General features: G+C 47.6%; 1 protein-coding gene across 1 annotated transcript in view; it reads left to right on the top strand.

Moving 5' to 3' along the window:
- LOC124006278 (programmed cell death protein 10-B-like) overlaps nt 1-23,355 on the top strand; it is a 29,480-nt gene extending 6,125 nt beyond the window's left edge. Inside the window, exons 2-6 of the mRNA XM_046316198.1 lie at nt 3,464-3,647; nt 9,521-9,627; nt 19,298-19,376; nt 19,508-19,590; nt 22,464-23,355. Coding sequence (XP_046172154.1) covers nt 3,558-3,647; nt 9,521-9,627; nt 19,298-19,376; nt 19,508-19,590; nt 22,464-22,539 — 435 coding nt within the window. The 5' untranslated portion in view covers nt 3,464-3,557 and the 3' untranslated portion in view covers nt 22,540-23,355. The remainder of the gene's footprint in view (nt 1-3,463; nt 3,648-9,520; nt 9,628-19,297; nt 19,377-19,507; nt 19,591-22,463) is intronic.
- Nucleotides 23,356-24,929: the final 1,574 nt, after the last annotated feature.

Below are 24,929 nucleotides of genomic sequence, written 5' to 3'. Positions count from 1 at the left end.
TTTCATTTGGTGACTATGGGTCTGTTGATCATTATGCTATTCTGTTGAAATATCAGCCTCCACCCACCAGTGCTGACCATAACCCTGTACAGCCCAACAAAACACTGCCCCACACTTCCTTTACTGATTTCTCTCAACTATTGTCCTTGAGAACTGTCATCATTGTGTTCGCTGATTTTAATATTCATGTTGACAAAGAGACTGACCATTGATTTTCTGAATCTTTTGAATTCTATGGACTTTATCCAACATGTTACTGGGCCCACACATGACCACGGTACTCTGGACCTGGTTATTACCAAGGGGCGTTCTACTGGGTCCACCCATAACCACGGCCATACTCTGGACTTGGTTATTACCAAGGGGCTTTCTACTAGACCTGGTTATTACCAAGGGTTTTTCTACTAGCCCTGGTTATTACCAAGGGGCTTTCTACTGGACCTGGTTATTACCAAGGGGCTTTCTACTGGACCTGGTTATTACCAAGGGGCTTTCTACTGGGCCCATCCATAACCACGGCCATATTTTGGACCTGGTTATTACCCAAGGGGCTTTCTCCTGGACCTGGTTATTACCATGGGGCTTTCTCCTGGACCTGGTTATTACCATGGGGCTTCCTCCTGGACCTGGTTATTACCAAGGGGCTTTCTACTGGACCTGGTTATTACCAAGGGGCTTTCTACTGGACCTGGTTATTACCATGGGGCTTTCTACTAGACCTGGTTATTACCATGGGGCTTTCTACTGGACCTGGTTATTACCATGGGGCTTTCTACTGGACCTGGTTATTACCATGGGGCTTTCTACTGGACCTGGTTATTACCATGGGGCTTTCTACTGGACCTGGTTATTACCAAGGGGCTTTCTACTGGACCTGGTTATTACCAAGGGGCTTTCTACTGGATCTGGTTATTACCAAGGGGCTTTCTACCGGACCTGGTTATTACCAAGGGGCTTTCTATTGACATATCTTCTATTGTTGATGTTGCTTTATCTGTGGAGGACCACTGTGGATTTTTTATTACCTTGTAGCCCGTAGCAACAGGGTAATACTGAACACCTTATTAATAAGAAACTATCTGACCTCTGAAATTGCTACAGGATTTTATTAAGTGTATATATCCACCTGTTCTGCCTTCCTCTTGTGATGATTTAGTTGATAACTTTTAATAGCAAGTTAAGGGAAACCATTGATAGCACAGCTGCAGTGAAGTTGAAAAGGCCACAACCAAACCGAGAGGTCCTTGGATGAGTGAGGAAACTAATACAATGAAAGAGAAAGGCAAGGTGGAAGTGTAGAAATCCTGTTGCAGGTCCATTATGATATTCCGAGAGAGCAACTTGGCATATCTAACAAGGCAATTAGAAACTCCAGACAGGCTCATTTCTCTAACTTGATCACTAATACTCTGAATAATTAGAGAGTGCTGTTCTCCACCATTGATGGCCTGATAAATACGCGCCCTAGCCTACCACGCGAAGGCCCGATGATACGCGCCCTAGCCTACCACGCGAAGGCCCGATGATACGTGCCCTAGCCTACCACGCGAAGGCCCGATGATACGCGCCCTAGCCTACCACGCGAAGGCCCGATGATACCCGCCCTAGCCTACCACGCGAAGGCCCGATGATACGCGCCCTAGCCTACCACGCGAAGGCCCGATGATACGCGCCCTAGCCTACCACGCGAAGGCCCGATGATACGCGCCCTAGCCTACCACGCGAAGGCCCGATGATACGTCCCCAACACAGCGCGGGCTGGAACCTGACTCTGCAGTGACGCCTCTAGCACTGCCACTCTCGGGCTGGAACCTGAATCTGCAGTGACGCCTCTAGCACTGCCAGTCTCGGGCTGGAACCTGACTCTGCAGTGACGCCTCTAGCACTGCCACTCTCGGGCTGGAACCTGAATCTGCAGTGACGCCTCTAGCACTGCCACTCTCGGGCTGGAACCTGAATCTGCAGTGACGCCTCTAGCACTGCCACTCTCGGGCTGGAACCTGACTCTGCAGTGACGCCTCTAGCACTGCCACTCTCGGGCTGGAACCTGACTCTGCAGTGACGCCTCTAGCACTGCCACTCTCGGGCTGGAACCTGACTCTGCAGTGACGCCTCTAGCACTGCCACTCTCGGGCTGGAACCTGACTCTGCAGTGACGCCTCTAGCACTGCCACTCTCGGGCTGGAACCTGACTCTGCAGTGACGCCTCTAGCACTGCCACTCTCGGGCTGGAACCTGACTCTGCAGTGACGCCTCTAGCACTGCCACTCTCGGGCTGGAACCTGACTCTGCAGTGACGCCTCTAGCACTGACACTCTCGGGCTGGAACCTGACTCTGCAGTGACTCCTCTAGCACTGCCACTCTCGGGCTCGAACCTGAATCTGCAGTGACGCCTCTAGCACTGCCACTCGGGAGGCGCAGATGGAATGTTTACCTGGTTATACATAGTCATCGCCCTCCAAGGCTAGATGTTGTTTGTTGACGTAGATGTTACTAGCACAGAAAAAAATAAGGCCTACATTTTGACCTCAACCAGAAGCAGTAAAGTAGCCTAAATGCGGTATTATAGTCAAACAGTAGGTTATGTAACATTGGATTGTGTCCTCTGTCCTCTTCCTCCTCCCATGCTCTCCCCTCCTCTCCTCATAAAGTAGGTTCTGTAACAGTGGATTGTGTCCTCTGTCCTCTTCCTCCTCCCATGCTCTCCCCTCCTCTCCTCATAAAGTAGGTTCTGTAACAGTGGATTGTGTCCTCTGTCCTCTTCCTCCTCCCATGCTCTCCTCTCCTCATAAAGTAGGTTCTGTAACAGTGGATTGTGTCCTCTTCCTCCTCCCATGCTCTCCCCTCCTCTCCTCATAAAGTAGGTTCTGTAACAGTGGATTGTGTCCTCTTCCTCCCTCCCTGTAACAGTGGATTGTGTCCTCTGTCCTCTTCCTCCCCATGCTCCCTCTCCTCATAAAGTAGGTTCTGTAACAGTGGATTGTGTCCTCTGTCCTCTTCCTCCTCCCATGCTCTCCTCTCCTCATAAAGTATGTTCTGTAACAGTGGATTGTGTCCTCTGTCCTCTTCCTCCTCCCATGCTCTCCTCTCCTCTCCTCATAAAGTAGGTTCTGTAACAGTGGATTGTGTCCTCTGTCCTCTTCCTCCTCCCATGCTCTCCTCTCCTCTCCTCATAAAGTAGGTTCTGTAACAGTGGATTGTGTCCTCTGTCCTTTTCCTCTTCCCATGCTCTCCTCTCCTCATAAAGTAGGTTCTGTAACAGTGGATTGTGTCCTCTGTCCTCTTCCTCCTCCCATGCTCTCCTCTCCTCATAAAGTAGGTTCTGTAACAGTGGATTGTGTCCTCTGTCCTCTTCCTCCTCCCATGCTCTCCTCTCCTCATAAAGTAGGTTCTGTAACAGTGGATTGTGTCCTCTGTCCTCTTCCTCCTCCCATTCTCTCCCGTGGACCCTTCGTTCCTCAGGTCCTGCCCCCCAGCCTTCTCTGAAGTGATCCCTGTCCCTGTAGCAGCCTTCACACGTACACACACGTACACACACCTGGGCCTCTGGACGAGGATGACAATAGAAGAGATGAAGAATGAAGCGGAGATGACCTCGATGGTTTCCATGACACTCTACACTGTGATGTACCCCGTCTTCCACGAGGTAAAGACGCAGTGTTTCTTCAATGGGAGTGTGTGTGTGTGTGTGTGTCTCTGTTCTCTGTAAGGTTATACCCAGATACACTTTTCCCCAAAGTTCCTTGTTGTACTATCACTGTGAGGACTTCTGGTACCCACAAGGATAGTAAAACCAAACCACACACACTCTTCTTCAATGGTGTTTGTGTGTACCAGTGCACTGTAGGGGGTTTCTGCTGTGTTCGCTAATGAGATGAACTTCCACGTATGTAGCTACTAGCTATGCAGTTTGAAGTGTTTTCATGTTGTGCTAATTAGTATAGCTCTGTGTTTCCTTGTTTGTGAGATGTGTGTGTGTGCTATGTTAATGAGAAGATATATGTTAGAAGGGTTTTGATGCATTGATAATGTGTTTTTACAGTTAAAGAGTGAACCTGTCGGCAGCACAGACCCTGAGGACAGCGTTTATAAAGGTAGGGAGGTGGAGGGACAGGACAGCGTTTATAAAGGTAGGGAGGTGGAGGGACAGGACAGCGTTTATAAAGGTAGGGAGGTGGAGGGACAGGACAGCGTTTATAAAGGTAGGGAGGTGGAGGGACAGGACAGCGTTTATAAAGGTAGGGAGGTGGAGGGACAGGACAGCGTTTATAAAGGTAGGGAGGTGGAGAGACAGGACAGCGTTTATAAAGGTAGGGAGGTGGAGGGACAGGGACAGCATTTATAAAGGTATGGAGGTGGAGGGACAGGGACAGCATTTATAAAGGTGTGGAGGGACAGGGACAGCATTTATAAAGGTAGGGAGGTGGAGGGACAGGGACAGCATTTATAAAGGTAGGGAGGTGGAGGGACAGGACAGCATTTATAAAGGTAGGGAGGTGGAGGGACAGGACAGCGTTTATAAAGGTAGGGAGGTGGAGGGACAGGACAGCATTTATAAAGGTAGGGAGGTGGAGGGACAGGACAGCGTTTATAAAGGTAGGGAGGTGGAGGGACAGGGACAGCATTTATAAAGGTAGGGAGGGACAGGGACAGGACAGCATTTATAAAGGTAGGGAGGGACAGGACAGCATTTATAAAGGTAGGGAGGGACAGGGACAGGACAGCATTTATAAAGGTAGGGAGGGACAGAGACAGGACAGCATTTATAAAGGTAGGGAGGTTGAGGGACAGGACAGCATTTATAAAGGTAGGGAGGTGGAGGGACAGAGACAGCATTTATAAAGGTAGGGAGGTGGATGTACAGGGACAGGACAGCATTTATAAAGGTAGGGAGGTGGAGGGACAGGGACAGGACAGCATTTATAAAGGTAGGGAGGTGGAGGGACAGGACATAATTTATGAAGGTAGAGAGGTGGAGGGACAGGACATCATTTATAAAGGTAGGGAGGTGGAGGGACAGGACATAATTTATGAAGGTAGAGAGGTGGAGGGACAGGACATCATTTATAAAGGTAGGGAGGTGGAGGGACAGGACATAATTTATGAAGGTAGAGAGGTGGAGGGACAGGACATCATTTATAAAGGTAGGGAGGTGGAGGGACAGGGCAGAATTTATAAAGGTAGGGAGGTGGAGGGACAGGACAGCATTCATAAAGGTAGGGAGGTGGAGGGACAGGACAGCATTTATAAAGGTAGGGAGGTGGAGGGACAGGACCACGTTTATAAAGGTAGGGAGGTGGAGGGACAGGACAGGACAGCATTTATAAAGGTAGGGAGGTGGAGCGACAGGGACAGCATTTATAAAGGTAGGGAAGTGGAGGGACAGGACAGGACAGCATTTATAAAGGTAGGGATGTGGAAGGACAGGACAGCATTTATAAAGGTAGGGATGTGGAAGGACAGGACAGCATTCATAAAGATAGTGAGGTTGAGGGACAGGACAGCATTTATAAAGGTAGGGAGGTGGAGGGACAGAGACAGCATTTATAAAGGTAGGGAGGTGGATGTACAGGGACAGGACAGCATTTATAAAGGTAGGGAGGTGGAGGGACAGGGACAGGACAGCATTTATAAAGGTAGGGAGGTGGAGGGACAGGACATAATTTATAAAGGTAGGGAGGTGGAGGGACAGGACATAATTTATAAAGGTAGGGAGGTGGAGGGACAGGACATAATTTATAAAGGTAGGGAGGTGGAGGGACAGGACATAATTTATAAAGGTAGGGAGGTGGAGGGACAGGACATAATTTATAAAGGTAGGGAGGTGGAGGGACAGGACATAATTTATAAAGGTAGAGAGGTGTAGGGACAGGACATAATTTATAAAGGTAGGGAGGTGGAGGTACAGGGACAGGACAGCATTTATAAAGGTAGGGAGGTGGAGGGACAGGGCAGAATTTATAAAGGTAGGGAGGTGGAGGGACAGGACAGCATTTATAAAGGTAGGGAGGTGGAGGGACAGGACAGCATTTATAAAGGTAGGGAGGTGGAAGGACAGGACAGCATTTATAAAGGTAGGGAGGTGGAGGGACAGGACAGGACAGCATTTATAAAGGTAGGGAGGTGGAGGGACAGGACAGCATTTATAAAGGTAGGGAGGTGGAGGGACAGGACAGCATTTATAAAGGTAGGGAGGTGGAGGGACAGGACAGCATTTATAAAGGTAGGGAGGTGGAGGGACAGGACATCATTTATAAAGGTAGGGAGGTGGAGGGACAGGACAGCGTTTATAAAGGTAGGGAGGTGGAGGGACAGGACAGCATTTATAAAGGTAGGGAGGTGGAGCGACAGGGACAGCATTTATAAAGGTAGGGAAGTGGAGGGACAGGACATCATTTATAAAGGTAGGGAGGTGGAAGGACAGGGACAGGACAGCATTTATAAAGGTAGGGAGGTGGAGGGACAGGACATAATTTATAAAGGTAGGGAGGTGGAGGGACAGGACAGCATTTATAAAGGTAGGGGGGTGGAAGGACAGGGCAGCATTTATAAAGATAGGGAGGTGGAGGGACAGGACAGCATTTATAAAGGTAGGGAGGTGGAGGGACAGGACAGCATTTATAAAGGTAGGGAGGTGGAGGGACAGGACAGCATTTATAAAGGTAGGGAGGTGGAGGGACAGGACAGCATTTATAAAGGTAGGGAGAAGGAGGGACAGGACAGCATTTATAAAGGTAGGGAGGTGGAGGGACAGGACAGGACAGCATTTATAAAGGTAGGGAGGTGGAGGGACAGGACAGGACAGCATTTATAAAGGTAGGGAGGTGGAGGGACAGGACAGGACAGCATTTATAAAGGTAGGGAGGTGGAGCGACAGGGACATCATTTATAAAGGTAGGGAGGTGGAGGGACAGGACAGCGTTTATAAAGGTAGGGAGGTGGAGCGACAGGGACAGCATTTATAAAGGTAGGGAGGTGGAGGGACAGGACAGCATTTATAAAGGTAGGGAGGTGGAGGGACAGGAACAGGACAGCATTTATAAAGGTAAGGAGGTGGAGGGACAGGACAGCGTTTATAAAGGTAGGGAGGTGGAGGGACAGGGACAGCGTTTATAAAGGTAGGGAGGTGGAGGGACAGGACAGGACAGCATTTATAATGGAAAATGTTAGTTTTTAAACTAAGATCGCTGCAATTCTATACATTTTGCCATGGGGTGGAAAGAAACAGAAATTTTACAGCACATTTCCTTCAATTCTACACTTTACCACCAGGTGGAGGCAAATGTTTGCAGTTTTTATCATGATAACTGATGATCATTGGGCCCCACCCTGGTTGGTAATTGGACATTGCTTACTACAAGTTTAGATAGCTGGTCGCTAGACTAAATTACCCATCTATAACAATGTAGCTGACATGGGCTAATTGAGTGTCTGCTGATGCACAACCAAATGTTGAAAATGCACCTTGTGATTTTCTATTAGTCCAACTCTCAACAGTAAATTGATATTAAATTATTATGAATAATAATTGATCTGCAGGCCACCAGCTGACGATCCTTGAGAGCCTGGTGATGTGTACTCTGTGGTTGATTAGCAGAGCCTGGTGATGTGTACTCTGTGGTTGATTAGCAGAGCCTGGTGATGTGTACTCTGTGGTTGATTAGCAGAGCCTGGTGATGTGTACTCTGTGGTTGATTAGCAGAGCCTGGTGATGTGTACTCTGTGGTTGATTAGCAGAGCCTGGTGATGTGTACTCTGTGGTTGATTAGCAGAGCCTTGTGATGTGTACTCTGTGGTTGATTAGCAGAGCCTGGTGATGTGTACTCTGTGGTTGATTAGCAGAGCCTGGTGATGTGTACTCTGTGGTTGATTAGCAGAGCCTGGTGATGTGTACTCTGTGGTTGATTAGCAGAGCCTGGTGATGTGTACTCTGTGGTTGATTAGCAGAGCCTTGTGATGTGTACTCTGTGGTTGATTAGCAGAGCCTTGTGATGTGTACTCTGTGGTTGATTAGCAGAGCCTGGTGATGTGTACTCTGTGGTTGATTAGCAGAGCCTGGTGATGTGTACTCTGTGGTTGATTAGCAGAGCCTGGTGATGTGTACTCTGTGGTTGATTAGCAGAGCCTGGTGATGTGTACTCTGTGGTTGATTAGCAGAGCCTGGTGATGTGTACTCTGTGGTTGATTAGCAGAGCCTGGTGATGTGTACTCTGTGGTTGATTAGCAGAGCCTGGTGATGTGTACTCTGTGGTTGATTAGCAGAGCCTGGTGATGTGTACTCTGTGGTTGATTAGCAGAGCCTGGTGATGTGTACTCTGTGGTTGATTAGCAGAGCCTGGTGATGTGTACTCTGTGGTTGATTAGCAGAGCCTGGTGATGTGTACTCTGTGGTTGATTAGCAGAGCCTGGTGATGTGTACTCTGTGGTTGATTAGCAGAGCCTGGTGATGTGTACTCTGTGGTTGATTAGCAGAGCCTGATGCTGTGTACTCTGTGGTTGATTAGCAGAGCCTGGTGATGTGTACTCTGTGGTTGATTAGCAGAGCCTGGTGATGTGTACTCTGTGGTTGATTAGCAGAGCCTGGTGATGTGTACTCTGTGGTTGATTAGCAGAGCCTTGTGATGTGTACTCTGTGGTTGATTAGCAGAGCCTTGTGATGTGTACTCTGTGGTTGATTAGCAGAGCCTGGTGATGTGTACTCTGTGGTTGATTAGCAGAGCCTGATGCTGTGTACTCTGTGGTTGATTAGCAGAGCCTTGTGATGTGTACTCTGTGGTTGATTAGCAGAGCCTGGTGATGTGTACTCTGTGGTTGATTAGCAGAGCCTGGTGATGTGTACTCTGTGGTTGATTAGCAGAGCCTGATGCTGTGTACTCTGTGGTTGATTAGCAGAGCCTGATGATGTGTACTCTGTGGTTGATTAGCAGAGCCTGGTGATGTGTACTCTGTGGTTGATTAGCAGAGCCTGATGCTGTGTACTCTGTGGGTTGATTAGCAGATCCTGGTGATGTGTACTCTGTGGTTGATTAGCAGAGCCTGGTGATGTGTACTCTGTGGTTGATTAGCAGAGCCTGGTGCTGTGTACTCTGTGGTTGATTAGCAGAGCCTGATGCTGTGTACTCTGTGGTTGATTAGCAGAGCCTGATGCTGTGTACTCTGTGGTTGATTAGCAGAGCCTGATGCTGTGTACTCTGTGGTTGATTAGCAGAGCCTGATGCTGTGTACTCTGTGGTTGATTAGCAGAGCCTGGTGATGTGTACTCTGTGGTTGATTAGCAGAGCCTGGTGATGTGTACTCTGTGGTTGATTAGCAGAGCCTGATGCTGTGTACTCTGTGGTTGATTAGCAGAGCCTGATGCTGTGTACTCTGTGGTTGATTAGCAGAGCCTGGTGATGTGTACTCTGTGGTTGATTAGCAGAGCCTGGTGATGTGTACTCTGTGGTTGATTAGCAGAGCCTGGTGCTGTGTACTCTGTGGTTGATTAGCAGAGCCTGGTGATGTGTACTCTGTGGTTGTCAGGCTGAGAAGGAGAACCCAGGACATCATCATGAAGATCCTGGAGAAGAAAAACGTAGAGGTCAACTTCATGGAGTCCCTACTACACATGGCTGCAGGCGATGTGGAAGGTCTCTCTATCTTTTTCTGCGTTTCTCTCTGTCCTCTTGTGTGTCTGTCTGTTCTGCAGTGACTAACCTCATCCAAGATGACGTTAGGCATTATGCCTCTGTGTGCAGTACTGTCTGTCTCCTCATGGTGGCACTGTTTCTCCAGAAATTTAACAGCCTCTCTTCCTGTGAGACATTTCCTCCCACCAGGATAGAATTTCCTCTCCTGCATGGCCTGATTGATGGTAGTAATGAATTCTTGTGCACAGCTTGAAAAGCTCAGCTATAGTTACACACACACACACACACACACAGTGATGAGAGCGCCCTCGCTCCTGTTTGAATACTAAATATACAGCGCCTTCAGAAAGTATTCGTACCCCTTGACTTATTCCACATTTTGTTGTTACAGCCTGAATTCAAAATTGATTAAATGTATTTTTTTCCTCACCCATCCACACACAATATCCCACAATGACAAAGGGAAAACATATTTTAGCATATTCATTTCCAATTTATTACAGCCATATCTAATTTACATAAGTATTCACACCCCCGAATCAATACATGTTAGAATCGCCTTCGGCAGCCATTATAGCTGTGAGGATTTCTGGGTAAGTCTGTAAGAGCTGTGAGTCTTTCTGGGTAAGTCTGTAAGAGCTGTGATTCTTTCTGGGTAAGTCTGTAAGGGTTTCTGGGTAAGTGCTGTGAGGGTTTCTGGGTAAGTCTGTAAGAGCTGTGAGTCTTTCTGGGTAAGTCTGTAAGAGCTGTGAGGGTTTCTGGGTAAGTCTAAGGGTTTCTGGGTAAGAGCTGTGAGGGTTTCTGGGTAAGTGCTGTGAGGGTTTCTGGGTAAGTGCTGTGAGGGTTTCTGGGTAAGAGCTGTGAGGGTTTCTGGGTAAGTGCTGTGAGGGTTTCTGGGTAAGAGCTGTGAGGGTTTCTGGTTAAGTCTGTAAGGGTTTCTGGGTAAGAGCTGTGAGGGTTTCTGGGTAAGAGCTGTGAGGGTTTCTGGGTAAGAGCTGTGAGGGTTTCTGGGTAAGAGCTGTGAGGGTTTCTGGGTAAGAGCTGTGAGGGTTTCTGGGTAAGTCTGTAAGAGCTGTGAGGGTTTCTGGGTAAGTCTGTAAGAGCTGTGAGGGTTTCTGGGGAAGTCTGTAAGAGCTGTGAGGGTTTCTGGGAGCTGTGAAGAGCTGTGAGGGTTTCTGGGTAAGAGCTGTGAGGGTTTCTGGGTAAGTCTGTAAGAGCTGTGAGGGTTTCTGGGTAAGTCTGTAAGAGCTGTGAGGGTTTCTGGGGAAGTCTGTAAGAGCTGTGAGGGTTTCTTGGGTAAGAGCTGTGAGGGTTTCTTGGGTAAGAGCTGTGAGGGTTTCTGGGTAAGAGCTGTGAGGGTTTCTGGGTAAGAGCTGTGAGGGTTTCTGGGTAAGTCTGTAAGAGCTGTGAGGGTTTCTGGGTAAGTCTGTAAGAGCTTTCCACACCTGGATATTTCTTTTAAAATGTTTCTAGCTCTGTGAAGTTGATCATTGCTGGACAGTCTTGCCATAGATTTTCAAGTAGATTTAAGTCAAAACTGTAACTAAGCCACTTCGGGAACATTCAAGGTCGTCTTGGTAAGCAACTCTAGTGTATATTTGGCCTTGTGTTTTAGGTTATTGTCTTGCTGAAAGGTGAATTTGTCTTCCAGTGTCTGTTGCAAAGCAGACTAAACTAGGTTTTCCTCTAGGATTTTTTGCCAGTACTTGGCTCTATTCCACGTATTTTTATCCTAAAAAACACCCTAGTCCTCCTTGCCGATAACAATCATACCCATAACATGATGATGCCACCACCATGGTTGGACATATGAGGCGGGGTGGTGGATTTTCCACAGACACGTTGTTTTCAGGGCAGTTTTACGTAGTGCGTTATTGCGAACAGGAATATTTTTATTCTGTACATGCTTCCCTATTTTTCAATTAGGTTAGTATTGTGGAGTAACTACAATGTTCTTTATCCATCCTCAGTTTTCTCCTATCACAGCCATTAAACTCTGTAACTATTTTAAGGTCACCGTTGGCCACATGGTGAAATCCCTGAGCGGTTTCCTTCCTCTCCGGCAACTGAGTTAGGAAGTATGCCTGTATCTTTGTAGTGACTGGGTGTATTGATACACCATCCAAAGTGTAATTAATAACTTCACCATGCTCAAAGGGATATTATTATTATTTTTTAATTTTACCAATCTACCAATATGTGCCCTTCTTTGTGAGGCATTGGAAAACGTCCCTGGTCTTTGAGAGGCATTGGAAAACCTCCCTGGTCTTTGTGAGGCATTGGAAAACCTCCCTGGTCTTTGTGAGGCATTGGAAAACCTCCCTGGTCTTTGTGAGGCATTGGAAAACCTCCCTGGTCTTTGTGAGGCATTGGAAAACCTCCCTGGTCTTTGTGAGGCATTGGAAAACCTCCCTGGTCTTTGCGAGGCATTAGAAAACCTCCCTGGTCTTTGCGAGGCATTGGAAAACCTCCCTGGTCTTTGTGAGGCATTGGAAAACCTCCCTGGTCTTTGTGAGGCATTGGAAAACCTCCCTGGTCTTTGTGAGGCATTGGAAAACCTCCCTGGTCTTTGTGAGGTATTGGAAAACCTCCCTGGTCTTTGTGAGGCATTGGAAAACCTCCCTGGTCTTTGTGAGGCATTGGAAAACGTCCCTGGTCTTTGTGAGGATTGGAAAACCTCCCTGGTCTTTGTGAGGATTGGAAAACCTCCCTGGTCTTTGCGAGGCATTGGAAAACCTCCCTGGTCTTTGTGAGGCATTGGAAAACCTCCCTGGTCTTTGCGAGGCATTGGAAAACCTCCCTGGTCTTTGTGAGGCATTGGAAAACCTCCCTGGTCTTTGTGAGGCATTGGAAAACCTCCCTGGTCTTTGCGAGGCATTAGAAAACCTCCCTGGTCTTTGTGAGGCATTGGAAAACCTCCCTGGTCTTTGTGAGGCATTGGAAAACCTCCCTGGTCTTTGTGAGGCATTGGAAAACCTCCCTGGTCTTTGTGAGGCATTGGAAAACCTCCCTGGTCTTTGTGAGGTATTGGAAAACCTCCCTGGTCTTTGTGAGGCATTGGAAAACCTCCCTGGTCTTTGTGAGGCATTGGAAAACGTCCCTGGTCTTTGTGAGGCATTGGAAAACCTCCCTGGTCTTTACGAGGCATTGGAAAACCTCCCTGGTCTTTGTGAGGCATTGGAAAACCTCCCTGGTCTTTGTGAGGCATTGGAAAACCTCCCTGGTCTTTGTGGTTGAATCGTTTGTTTGAAAATCCACTGCTTGACTGGGGGACCTTACAATTATCTGTATGTGTGGTACAGTATCTGTATGTGTGGTACAGTATCTGTATGTGTGGTACAGTATCTGTATGTGTGGTACAGTATCTGTATGTGTGGTACATTATCTGTATGTGTGGTACATTATCTGTATGTTTGGTACAGTATCTGTATGTGTGGTACAGTATACCTACCACCTCTACACTCTAACCACTAGGCTACCTACCACCTCTACACTCTAACCACTAGGCTACCTGCCACCTCTACACTCTAACCACTAGGCTACCTGCCACCTCTACACTCTAACCACTAGGCTACCTGCCACCTCTACACTCTAACCACTAGGCTACCTGCCACCTCTACACTCTAACCACTAGGCTACCTACCACCTCTACACTCTAACCACTAGGCTACCTACCACCTCTACACTCTAACCACTAGGCTACCTGCCACCTCTACACTCTAACCACTAGGCTACCTGCCACCTCTACACTCTAACCACTAGGCTACCTGCCACCTCTACACTCTAACCACTAGGCTACCTGCCACCTCTACACTCTAACCACTAGGCTACCTGCCACCTCTACACTCTAACCACTAGGCTACCTGCCTCCTCTACACTCTAACCACTAGGCTACCTGTCTCCTCTACACTCTAACCACTAGGCTACCTGCCACCTCTACACTCTAACCACTAGGCTACCTGCCTCCTCTACACTCTAACCACTAGGCTACCTGCCTCCTCCACACTCTAACCACTAGGCTACCTGCCACCTCTACACTCTAACCACTAGGCTACCTGCCTCCTCTACACTCTAACCACTAGGCTACCTGCCTCCTTCACACTCTAACCACTAGGCTAACTGCCACCTCTACACTCTAACCACTAGGCTACCTGCCACCTCTACACTCTAACCACTAGGCTACCTGCCACCTCTACACTCTAACCACTAGGCTACCTGCCTCCTCTACACTCTAACCACTAGGCTACCTGCCTCCTCCACACTCTAACCACTAGGCTACCTGCCACCTCTACACTCTAACCACTAGGCTACCTGCCACCTCTACACTCTAACCACTAGGCTACCTGCCACCTCTACACTCTAACCACTAGGCTACCTGCCACCTCTACACTCTAACCACTAGGCTACCTGCCACCTCTACACTCTAACCACTAGGCTACCTGCCACCTCTACACTCTAACCACTAGGCTACCTGCCACCTCTACACTCTAACCACTAGGCTACCTGCCACCTCTACACTCTAACCACTAGGCTACCTGCCTCCTCTACACTCTAACCACTAGGCTACCTGCCTCCTCTACACTCTAACCACTAGGCTACCTGCCACCTCTACACTCTAACCACTAGGCTACCTACCACCTCTACACTCTAACCACTAGGCTACCTGCCACCTCTACACTCTAACCACTAGGCTACCTGCCACCTCTACACTCTAACCACTAGGCTACCTGCCACCTCTACACTCTAACCACTAGGCTACCTGCCACCTCTACACTCTAACCACTAGGCTACCTGCCTCCTCTACACTCTAACCACTAGGCTACCTGCCACCTCTACACTCTAACCACTAGGCTACCTGCCACCTCTACACTCTAACCACTAGGCTACCTGCCACCTCTACACTCTAACCACTAGGCTACCTGCCACCTCTACACTCTAACCACTAGGCTACCTGCCTCCTCTACACTCTAACCACTAGGCTACCTGCCACCTCTACACTCTAACCACTAGGCTACCTGCCACCTCTACACTCTAACCACTAGGCTACCTGCCACCTCTACACTCTAACCACTAGGCTACCTGCCTCCTCTACACTCTAACCACTAGGCTACCTGCCACCTCTACACTCTAACCACTAGGCTACCTGCCACCTCTACACTCTAACCACTAGGCTACCTGCCACCTCTACACTCTAACCACTAGGCTACCTGCCTCCTCTACACTCTAACCACTAGGCTACCTGCCACCTCTACACTCTAACCACTAGGCTACCTGCCACCTCTACACTCTAACCACTAGGCTACCTACCTCCTCTACACTCTAACCACTAGGTTACCTGCCTCCTCTAACCACTAGGCTACCTACCTCCTCTACACTCTAACCACTAGGCTACCTGCCACCTCTACACTCTAACCACTAGGCTACCTGCCACCTCTACACTCTAACCACTAGGCTACCTACCTCCTCTACACTCTAACCACTAGGTTACCTGCCTCCTCTAACCACTAGGCTACCTACCTCCTCTACACTCTAACCACTAGGCTACCTGCCACCTCTACACTCTAACCACTAGGCTACCTGCCACCTCTACACTCTAACCACTAGGCTACCTGCCACCTCTACACTCTAACCACTAGGCTACCTACCTCCTTTACACTCTAACCACTAGGCTACCTGCCACCTCTACACTCTAACCACTAGGCTACCTGCCTCCTCTACACTCTAACCACTAGGCTACCTGCCACCTCTACACTCTAACCACTAGGCTACCTGCCACCTCTACACTCTAACCACTAGGCTACCTGCCACCTCTACACTCTAACCACTAGGCTACCTGCCTCCTCTACACTCTAACCACTAGGCTACCTGCCACCTCTACACTCTAACCACTAGGCTACCTGCCACCTCTACACTCTAACCACTAGGCTACCTGCCACCTCTACACTCTAACCACTAGGCTACCTGCCACCTCTACACTCTAACCACTAGGCTACCTGCCACCTCTACACTCTAACCACTAGGCTACCTGCCACCTCTACACTCTAACCACTAGGCTACCTGCCACCTCTACACTCTAACCACTAGGCTACCTGCCTCCTCTACACTCTAACCACTAGGCTACCTGCCTCCTTCACACTCTAACCACTAGGCTACCTGCCACCTCTACACTCTAACCACTAGGCTACCTGCCACCTCTACACTCTAACCACTAGGCTACCTGCCTCCTTCACACTCTAACCACTAGGCTACCTGCCACCTCTACACTCTAACCACTAGGCTACCTGCCACCTCTACACTCTAACCACTAGGCTACCTGCCTCCTCTACACTCTAACCACTAGGCTACCTGCCACCTCTACACTCTAACCACTAGGCTACCTGCCACCTCTACACTCTAACCACTAGGCTACCTGCCACCTCTACACTCTAACCACTAGGCTACCTGCCTCCTCTACACTCTAACCACTAGGCTACCTGCCACCTCTACACTCTAACCACTAGGCTACCTGCCACCTCTACACTCTAACCACTAGGCTACCTGCCACCTCTACACTCTAACCACTAGGCTACCTGCCTCCTCTACACTCTAACCACTAGGCTACCTGCCACCTCTACACTCTAACCACTAGGCTACCTGCCACCTCTACACTCTAACCACTAGGCTACCTACCTCCTCTACACTCTAACCACTAGGTTACCTGCCTCCTCTAACCACTAGGCTACCTACCTCCTCTACACTCTAACCACTAGGCTACCTGCCACCTCTACACTCTAACCACTAGGCTACCTGCCACCTCTACACTCTAACCACTAGGCTACCTACCTCCTCTACACTCTAACCACTAGGTTACCTGCCTCCTCTAACCACTAGGCTACCTGCCACCTCTACACTCTAACCACTAGGCTACCTGCCACCTCTACACTCTAACCACTAGGCTACCTGCCACCTCTACACTCTAACCACTAGGCTACCTGCCACCTCTACACTCTAACCACTAGGCTACCTACCTCCTTTACACTCTAACCACTAGGCTACCTGCCACCTCTACACTCTAACCACTAGGCTACCTGCCTCCTCTACACTCTAACCACTAGGCTACCTGCCACCTCTACACTCTAACCACTAGGCTACCTGCCACCTCTACACTCTAACCACTAGGCTACCTGCCACCTCTACACTCTAACCACTAGGCTACCTGCCTCCTCTACACTCTAACCACTAGGCTACCTGCCACCTCTACACTCTAACCACTAGGCTACCTGCCACCTCTACACTCTAACCACTAGGCTACCTGCCACCTCTACACTCTAACCACTAGGCTACCTGCCACCTCTACACTCTAACCACTAGGCTACCTGCCACCTCTACACTCTAACCACTAGGCTACCTGCCACCTCTACACTCTAACCACTAGGCTACCTGCCACCTCTACACTCTAACCACTAGGCTACCTGCCTCCTCTACACTCTAACCACTAGGCTACCTGCCTCCTTCACACTCTAACCACTAGGCTACCTGCCACCTCTACACTCTAACCACTAGGCTACCTGCCACCTCTACACTCTAACCACTAGGCTACCTGCCTCCTTCACACTCTAACCACTAGGCTACCTGCCACCTCTACACTCTAACCACTAGGCTACCTGCCACCTCTACACTCTAACCACTAGGCTACCTGCCTCCTCTACACTCTAACCACTAGGCTACCTGCCACCTCTACACTCTAACCACTAGGCTGCCTACCACCCCAACTTCCTGAGGTAGTCACCTGAAATGCATTGTAATTAACAGGTGTGCCATGTTAAAAGTACATTTTTTGAACTTTGAACGGTTCTTCAAGTGCAGTTGCAAAAACCATCAGGCGCTATGATGAAACTGTCTCTCACGAGGACCGCCACAGGAAAGGAAGACCCAGAGTTACCTGTCTCTCATGAGGACCGCCACAGGAAAGGAAGACTCAGAGTTACCTGTCTCTCATGAGGACCGCCACAGGAAAGGAAGACTCAGAGTTACCTCTGCTGTAGAGGATAAGTTCATTGGAGTTACCTGTCTCTCATGAGGACCGCCACAGGAAAGGAAGACTCAGTTACCTCTGCTTTAGAGGATAAGTTCATTAGAGTTAACTAAGTGAGTGAATCAGGCATTCATTGCCAAATTGCTGCAAAGAAACCACTACTAAAGGACACCAATAAGAAGAAGAGACTTGCTTGGGCCAAGAAACACGAGAAATGGACATTAGACTGGTGGAAATCTGTTCTTTGGTCTGATGAGTCCAAATATATGATTTTTACTTCCAATTGTCTTTCTGAGACACAGAGTAGGTGAACGGATGATCTCTGCATGTGTGGGTCCCACCGTGAAGCATGGAGGAGGAGGTGGGATGGTGTGGGGATGCTTTGCTGGTGACACTGTCAGTGTCAAGGCATTCTGCAGCGATACGCCATCCCATCTGGTTTCCGCTTACTGGGACTATCATTTGTTTTTCAACAGGACAATGCCCCAACACACCACCAGGCTGTGTAAGGGCTATTTGACCAAGAAGAAGGATGGAGTGCTGCATCAGATGACCTGGCCTCCACAATCACCTGACCTCAACCCAATTGAGATGGTTTGGGATGAGTTGGACCGCAGAGTGAAGGAAAAGCAGCCAACAAGTGCTCAACATATGTGCCAACTCCTTCAAGACTGTTGGAACAAGCATTCCTCATGAAGCTGGTTGAGAGAATGTCAAGAGTGTGCAAAGCTGTCAAGGCAAAGGGTGGCTACATTGAATAATCTCAATTCTAAAATATATTTTGATTCAACACTTTTTTGGTTACTACATGATTCCTTATTTACTAACTAAATAATCACGGCCCACCCAGAAGGCCACGCCTACATTTCTACAATGTAGAAAATAGTAAAAATAAAGAGAAACCCTTGAATGAGTAGGTGTCCAAATGTTTGACGTGCTGTACTTTCCAATGTAACACTGTCTCAAGTTAGAACACACACACACACACACACACACACACACACACACACACACACACACACACACACACACACACACACACACACACACACACACACACACACACACACACACACACACACACACACACACACACACACACACACACACACACACACACACACACACACACACACACACACATTCTTTCATGGGTTGTTTCTGGGTTGTTTCTGTCACTTTTCGAGTTTTCTCATTCAATTTGTGTTGAGTCACTCTGTAAGTAACTTACTCAGTGGGAGATTTAGAAAAAAGTATATTTGGAACAAAGATGAAAAATGTTTCCCTCATTTGCTTTATGAAACTGAAGTATTTAAATGAAGGGGGGAGAGGACTGAAAGAGGGAGTACGAGGTTCTAGGGAGGAGGGAGGGGCGGATGGAGGGAAGGTAAAGGAGTGAGAGATGTGAGATGGTTCAGGATATCTGACTGCTGTTGGACTAAGAAGCAGTAATGGTTGAGATGGTTCAGGATATCTGACTGCTGTTGGACTAAGAAGCAGTAATGGTTGAGATGGTTCAGGATATCTGACTGCTGTTGGACTAAGAAGCAGTAAGAGTTGAGATGGTTCAGGATATCTGACTGCTGTTGGACTAAGAAGCAGTAAGAGTTGAGATGGTTCAGGATATCTGACTGCTTTTGGACTCATTGTCCACAGAGATATCGCCAGCGCCATGAAGGAACTCCTGGACACGGTCAACACTGTCTTCCGAAAATACCAGTACCAGAACCGACGGGTGAGAACACACACACACAGTCCAATTAAGACATCTGTTATTTTAATTCTCCCTCAGCAGAGTTTCAGACGTTGTGTGGTTTTTCCTCTGTTATCTTCTGAAAGAGTAAAACTCCTCTGTTGTTTTTCCAGGCACTGGAACACCAAAAGAAAGAGTTTGTGAAATACTCAAAGAGCTTCAGCGACACACTTAAAACCTACTTCAAAGATGGAAAGTAAGAACCTCCTCCTTCATGTTTCTACCCTGCTGTTCTCTTCCATGGCCCGTACAATATATCACCCATACTGGTTTACATCTGGCCCATACAATATATCACCCATACATAAATCAAATCAAATCAAATTTATTTATATAGCCCTTCGTACATCAGCTGATATCTCAAAGTGCTGTACAGAAACCCAGCCTAAAACCCCAAACAGCAAACAATGCAGGTGTAAAAGCACGGTGGCTAGGAAAAACTCCCTAGAAAGGCCAAAACCTAGGAAGAAACCTAGAGAGGAACCGGGCTATGTGGGGTGGCCAGTCCTCTTCTGGCTGTGCCGGGTAGAGATTATAACAGAACATGACCAAGATGTTCAAATGTTCATAAATGACCAGCATGGTCGAATAATAATAAGGCAGAACAGTTGAAACTGGAGCAGCAGCACAGTCAGGTGGACTGGGGACAGCAAGGAGCCATCATGTCAGGTAGTCCTGGGGCACGGTCCTAGGGCTCAGGTCCTCCGAGAGAGAAAGAAAGAGAGAATTAGAGAGAGCATATGTGGGTGGCCAGTCCTCTTCTGGCTGTGCCGGGTGGAGATTATAACAGAACGTGGCCAAGATGTTCAAATGTTCATAAATGACCAGCATGGTTGAATAATAATACTGGTTTACATTTGGCCCATACAATATATATCACCCATACATACTGGTTTACATTTGGCCCATACAATATATATCACCCATACATACTGGTTTACATCTGGCCCATACAATATATCACCCATACTGGTTTACATCTGGCCCATACAATATATCACCCATACTGGTTTACATCTGGCCCATACAATATATCACCCATACTGGTTTACATCTGACCCTTACAATATATCACGCATACTGGTTTACATCTGGCCCATACAATATATCACCCATACTGGTTTACATCTGGCCCATACAATATATCACCCATACTGGTTTACATCTGACCCTTACAATATATCACGCATACTGGTTTACAGCCCAACGCCAGTCCTCCAGTTCCCCCAACAGCCCAACTCCAGTCCTCCGGTCCTCCCAACAGCCCACCTCCGGTCCTCCCAACAGCCCAACTCCGGTCCTCCCAACAGCCCAACTCCGGTCCTCCCAACAGCCCAACTCCGGTCCTCCCAACAGCCCAACTCCGGTCCTCCCAACAGCCCAACTCCGGTCCTCCCAACAGCCCAACTCCGGTCCTCCCAACAGCCCAACTCCTCCCAACAGCCCAACTCCGGTCCTCCCAACAGCCCAACTCCGGTCCTCCCAACAGCCCAACTCCGGTCCTCCCAACAGCCCAACTCCAGTCCTTCCAACAGCCCAACTCCAGTCCTCCCAACAGCCCAACTCCAGTCCTCCCAACAGCCCAACTCCAGTCCTCCCAACAGCCCAACTCCAGTCCTCCCAACAGCCCAACTCCAGTCCTCCCAACAGCCCAACTCCAGTCCTCCCAACAGCCCAACTCCAGTCCTCCCAACAGCCCAACTCCAGTCCTCCCAACAGCCCAACTCCAGTCCTCCCAACAGCCCAACTCCAGTCCTCCCAACAGCCCAACTCCAGTCCTCCCAACAGCCCAACTCCAGTCCTCCCAACAGCCCAACTCCAGTCCTCCCAACAGCCCAACTCCAGTTCCTCCCAACAGCCCAACTCCAGTTCCTCCCAACAGCCCAACTCCAGTTCCTCCCAACAGCCCAACTCCAGTTCCTCCCAACAGCCCAACTCCAGTTCCTCCCAACAGCCCAACTCCAGTTCCTCCCAACAGCCCAACTCCAGTTCCTCCCAACAGCCCAACTCCAGTTCCTCCCAACAGCCCAACTCCAGTTCCTCCCAACAGCCCAACTCCAGTTCCTCCCAACAGCCCAACTCCAGTTCCTCCCAACAGCCCAACTCCAGTTCCTCCCAACAACCCAACTCCAGTTCCTCCCAACAGCCCAACTCCAGTTCCTCCCAACAGCCCAACTCCAGTTCCTCCCAACAGCCCAACCAGTCCTCCCAACAGCCCAATGACAGAAGAGAGGGGGTGGAATCCTCGGTTACTGCAGATGGGGAATTTTGGTTCCCATGTCTGTATTGAGTTCAATGCTAACGCAGGCCTTAGGTATTCCAGCTGAACGCATGCTACTCATAGAGCCAAATGATTCTTTAGGCATCATCAAGCAAAGGACATTTGAAATGCACTGTACTGATACCCAGTAGCCTATATTAATTGCCAGATAGACCTTTTGCTTTACTTTCTAGGGGGCTGTAATGGTGCTGATAAGGGGCTATCTAGGGGGCTGTCCATGGTGCTGATAAGGGGCTGTCTAGGGGGCTGTCCATGGTGCTGATAAGGGGGCTGTCCATGGTGCTGATAAGGGGCTGTCTAGGGGGCTGTCCATGGTGCCGATAAGGGGCTGATAAGGGGCTGTCCGTGGTGCTGATAAGGGGCTGTCTAGGGGGGCTGTCCATGGTGCTGATAAGTGGCTGTCCATGGTGCTGATATAGGACACAGCGGAGACGTGTTACACATTTCACGTCATCCTGTCACTTCAAAAGCACCCAATGGTCGTTTGTCTCATCTTTTTGACTTTATTTATTGTCTTATAGTGTGATATAAGCAGAATTCAATATCATTCTATGTTTATTGTGGTCTGGTGCACTGCTTAGTAGAATGTGTGACTGTGTGGCAGTAATGATAGTTGTTGTTTTCAGGGTGGTTCAATATGACCCATTGTGAAATCACATTTAGGGTTGATTCTCTGAAGCCTGACGTTTCCACAGATCAAAGCACCGTATCAATCCCAGCGTTGCCATGGTTTCCTGTGACTGACTCTGCTTTCCATGTGTGTCCCTCTCTGTCCCGCTTGTTTCCAGGGCGATAAACGTGTTTGTCAGCGCCAACAGGCTCATCCACCAAACCAACCTAATACTCCAGACCTTCAAGACCTGACATAGACTGGGGTTAACCACACCAACCCAGGCTTTTATCAGAGGACAGGAAACTCTTTGTACACATAATGTTCAGATTCTGTTTCTGGGACTGTATCATTTATAAATCTTGCTTCAAGAGGGAGATAATTTAGAGTTGCAGGTGGCCAGATCATAATTAAATTGCCAGAGATTTTTTTTTCTCATTTTATTTTCTCACCAGGATCATGCTATCTCCACAGAGCATCTCATGTCATGCTATCTCCACAGAGCATCTCGTGTCATGCTATCTCCACAGAGCATCTCGTGTCATGCTATCTCCACAGAGCATCTCGTGTCATGCTATCTCCACAGAGCATCTCGTGTCATGCTATCTCCACAGAGCATCTCGTGTCATGCTATCTCCACAGAGCATCTCATGTTAACGATCCTCTCATTTCTTTCATTTGCTCTCTCACTTTGTCCATGTGGAAGCCAAAAGGCCTTAACGTGGCCATGGAGCCATTCCTTAATGGATGCTAAATGGTTCATACGGGGGATGGTTTCTGTATTTTGAAAGTTACGTATCTTGAAAACTTGATTGCTGTTGCTATGTCAACAATGGACTAATGAAACCAAAATGTGTTTTTTGGGGTGGAGTTTAAACCAGGTGTAAATACAGGCACTTCAGCTTTTTTTACATTCTCTACTTGAACAATGAGACATGATGATGATTATGATGATGGTGCAAGTTGTATATTTAACAGCTGTTTGTTTGCAAAATGTTAAAATAAATAGTTTAAACATTTTGGAAAGATTTTGAAAAGTTTTTTGTTGTTGTTGCCTTGGTCATTTCCCATGTAAAATATTTATTCCTTCCCTGTGTGACAGTGGATTTGCCGTGGTGGAATGAAGAAGCTATTCTTGGTCTCTACCTGTTTCCATCAGTCGGTTAATCCCATTCTGAAAGCGTTAATTCTTAAACGTTTATTATTGAAATCACTGGTCTCTACCTGTTTCCATCAGTCGGTTAATCCCATTCTGAAAGCGTTATTCTTAAACGTTTATTATTGAAATCACTGGTCTCTACCTGTTTCCATCAGTCGCAATCCCATTCTGAAAGCGTTATCTCCAAACGCATTATTGAAATCACTGGTCTCTACCTGTTTCCATCAGTCGGTTAATCCCATTCTGAAAGCGTTAATTCTTAAACGTTTATTATTGAAATCACTGGTCTCTACCTGTTTCCATCAGTCGGTTAATCCCATTCTGAAAGCGTTAATTCTTAAACGTTTATTATTGAAATCACTGGTCTCTACCTGTTTCCATCAGTCGGTTAATCCCATTCTGAAAGCGTTAATTCTTAAACGTTTATTATTGAAATCACTGGTCTCTACCTGTTTCCATCAATGGTTAATCCCATTCTGAAAGCGTTAATTTTAAACGTTTATTATTGAAATCACTGGTCTCTACCTGTTTCCATCAGTCGGTTAATCCCATTCTGAAAGCGTTAATTGATTAAACGTTTATTATTGAAATCACTGGTCTCTACCTGATTCCATCAGTCGTTTAATCCCATTCTGGAAAGATTTTAAAAGTTTATTATTGAAATCACTGGTCTCTACCTGTTTCCATCAGTCGGTTAATCCCATTCTGAAAGCGTTAATTCTTAAACGTTTATTATTGAAATCACTGGTCTCTACCTGTTTTCATCAGTCGGTTAATCCCATTCTGAAAGCGTTAATTCTTAAACGTTTATTATTGAAATCACTGGTCTCTACCTGTTTCCATCAGTCGGTTAATCCCATTCTGAAAGCGTTAATTCTTAAACGTTTATTATTGAAATCACTGGTCTCTACCTGATTCCATCAGTCGGTTAATCCTATTCTGAAAGCGTTAATTCTTAAACGTTTATTATTGAAATCACTGGTCTCTACCTGTTTCCATCAGTCGGTTAATCCCATTCTGAAAGCGTTAATTCTTAAACGTTTATTATTGAAATCACTGGTCTCTACCTGTTTCCATCAGTCGGTTAATCCCATTCTGAAAGCGTTAATTCTTAAACGTTTATTATTGAAATCACTGGTCTCTACCTGTTTCCATCAGTCGGTTAATCCCATTCTGAAAGCGTTAATTCTTAAACGTTTATTATTGAAATCACTGGTCTCTACCTGTTTCCATCAGTCGGTTAATCCCATTCTGAAAGCGTTAATTCTTAAACGTTTATTATTGAAATCACTGGTCTCTACCTGTTTCCATCAGTCGGTTAATCCCATTCTGAAAGCGTTAATTCTTAAACGTTTATTATTGAAATCACTGGTCTCTACCTGTTTCCATCAGTCGGTTAATCCCATTCTGAAAGCGTTAATTCTTAAACGTTTATTATTGAAATCACTGGTCTCTACCTGTTTCCATCAGTCGGTTAATCCCATT

Source organism: Oncorhynchus gorbuscha, linkage group LG19 (genome assembly GCF_021184085.1).
Source record: "Oncorhynchus gorbuscha isolate QuinsamMale2020 ecotype Even-year linkage group LG19, OgorEven_v1.0, whole genome shotgun sequence".
NCBI classification, from domain to species: Eukaryota; Metazoa; Chordata; class Actinopteri; order Salmoniformes; family Salmonidae; genus Oncorhynchus; species Oncorhynchus gorbuscha.
The sequence above is the reverse complement of the archived record's forward strand: the minus strand, read 5'-3'. Positions and strand labels throughout refer to the sequence as shown.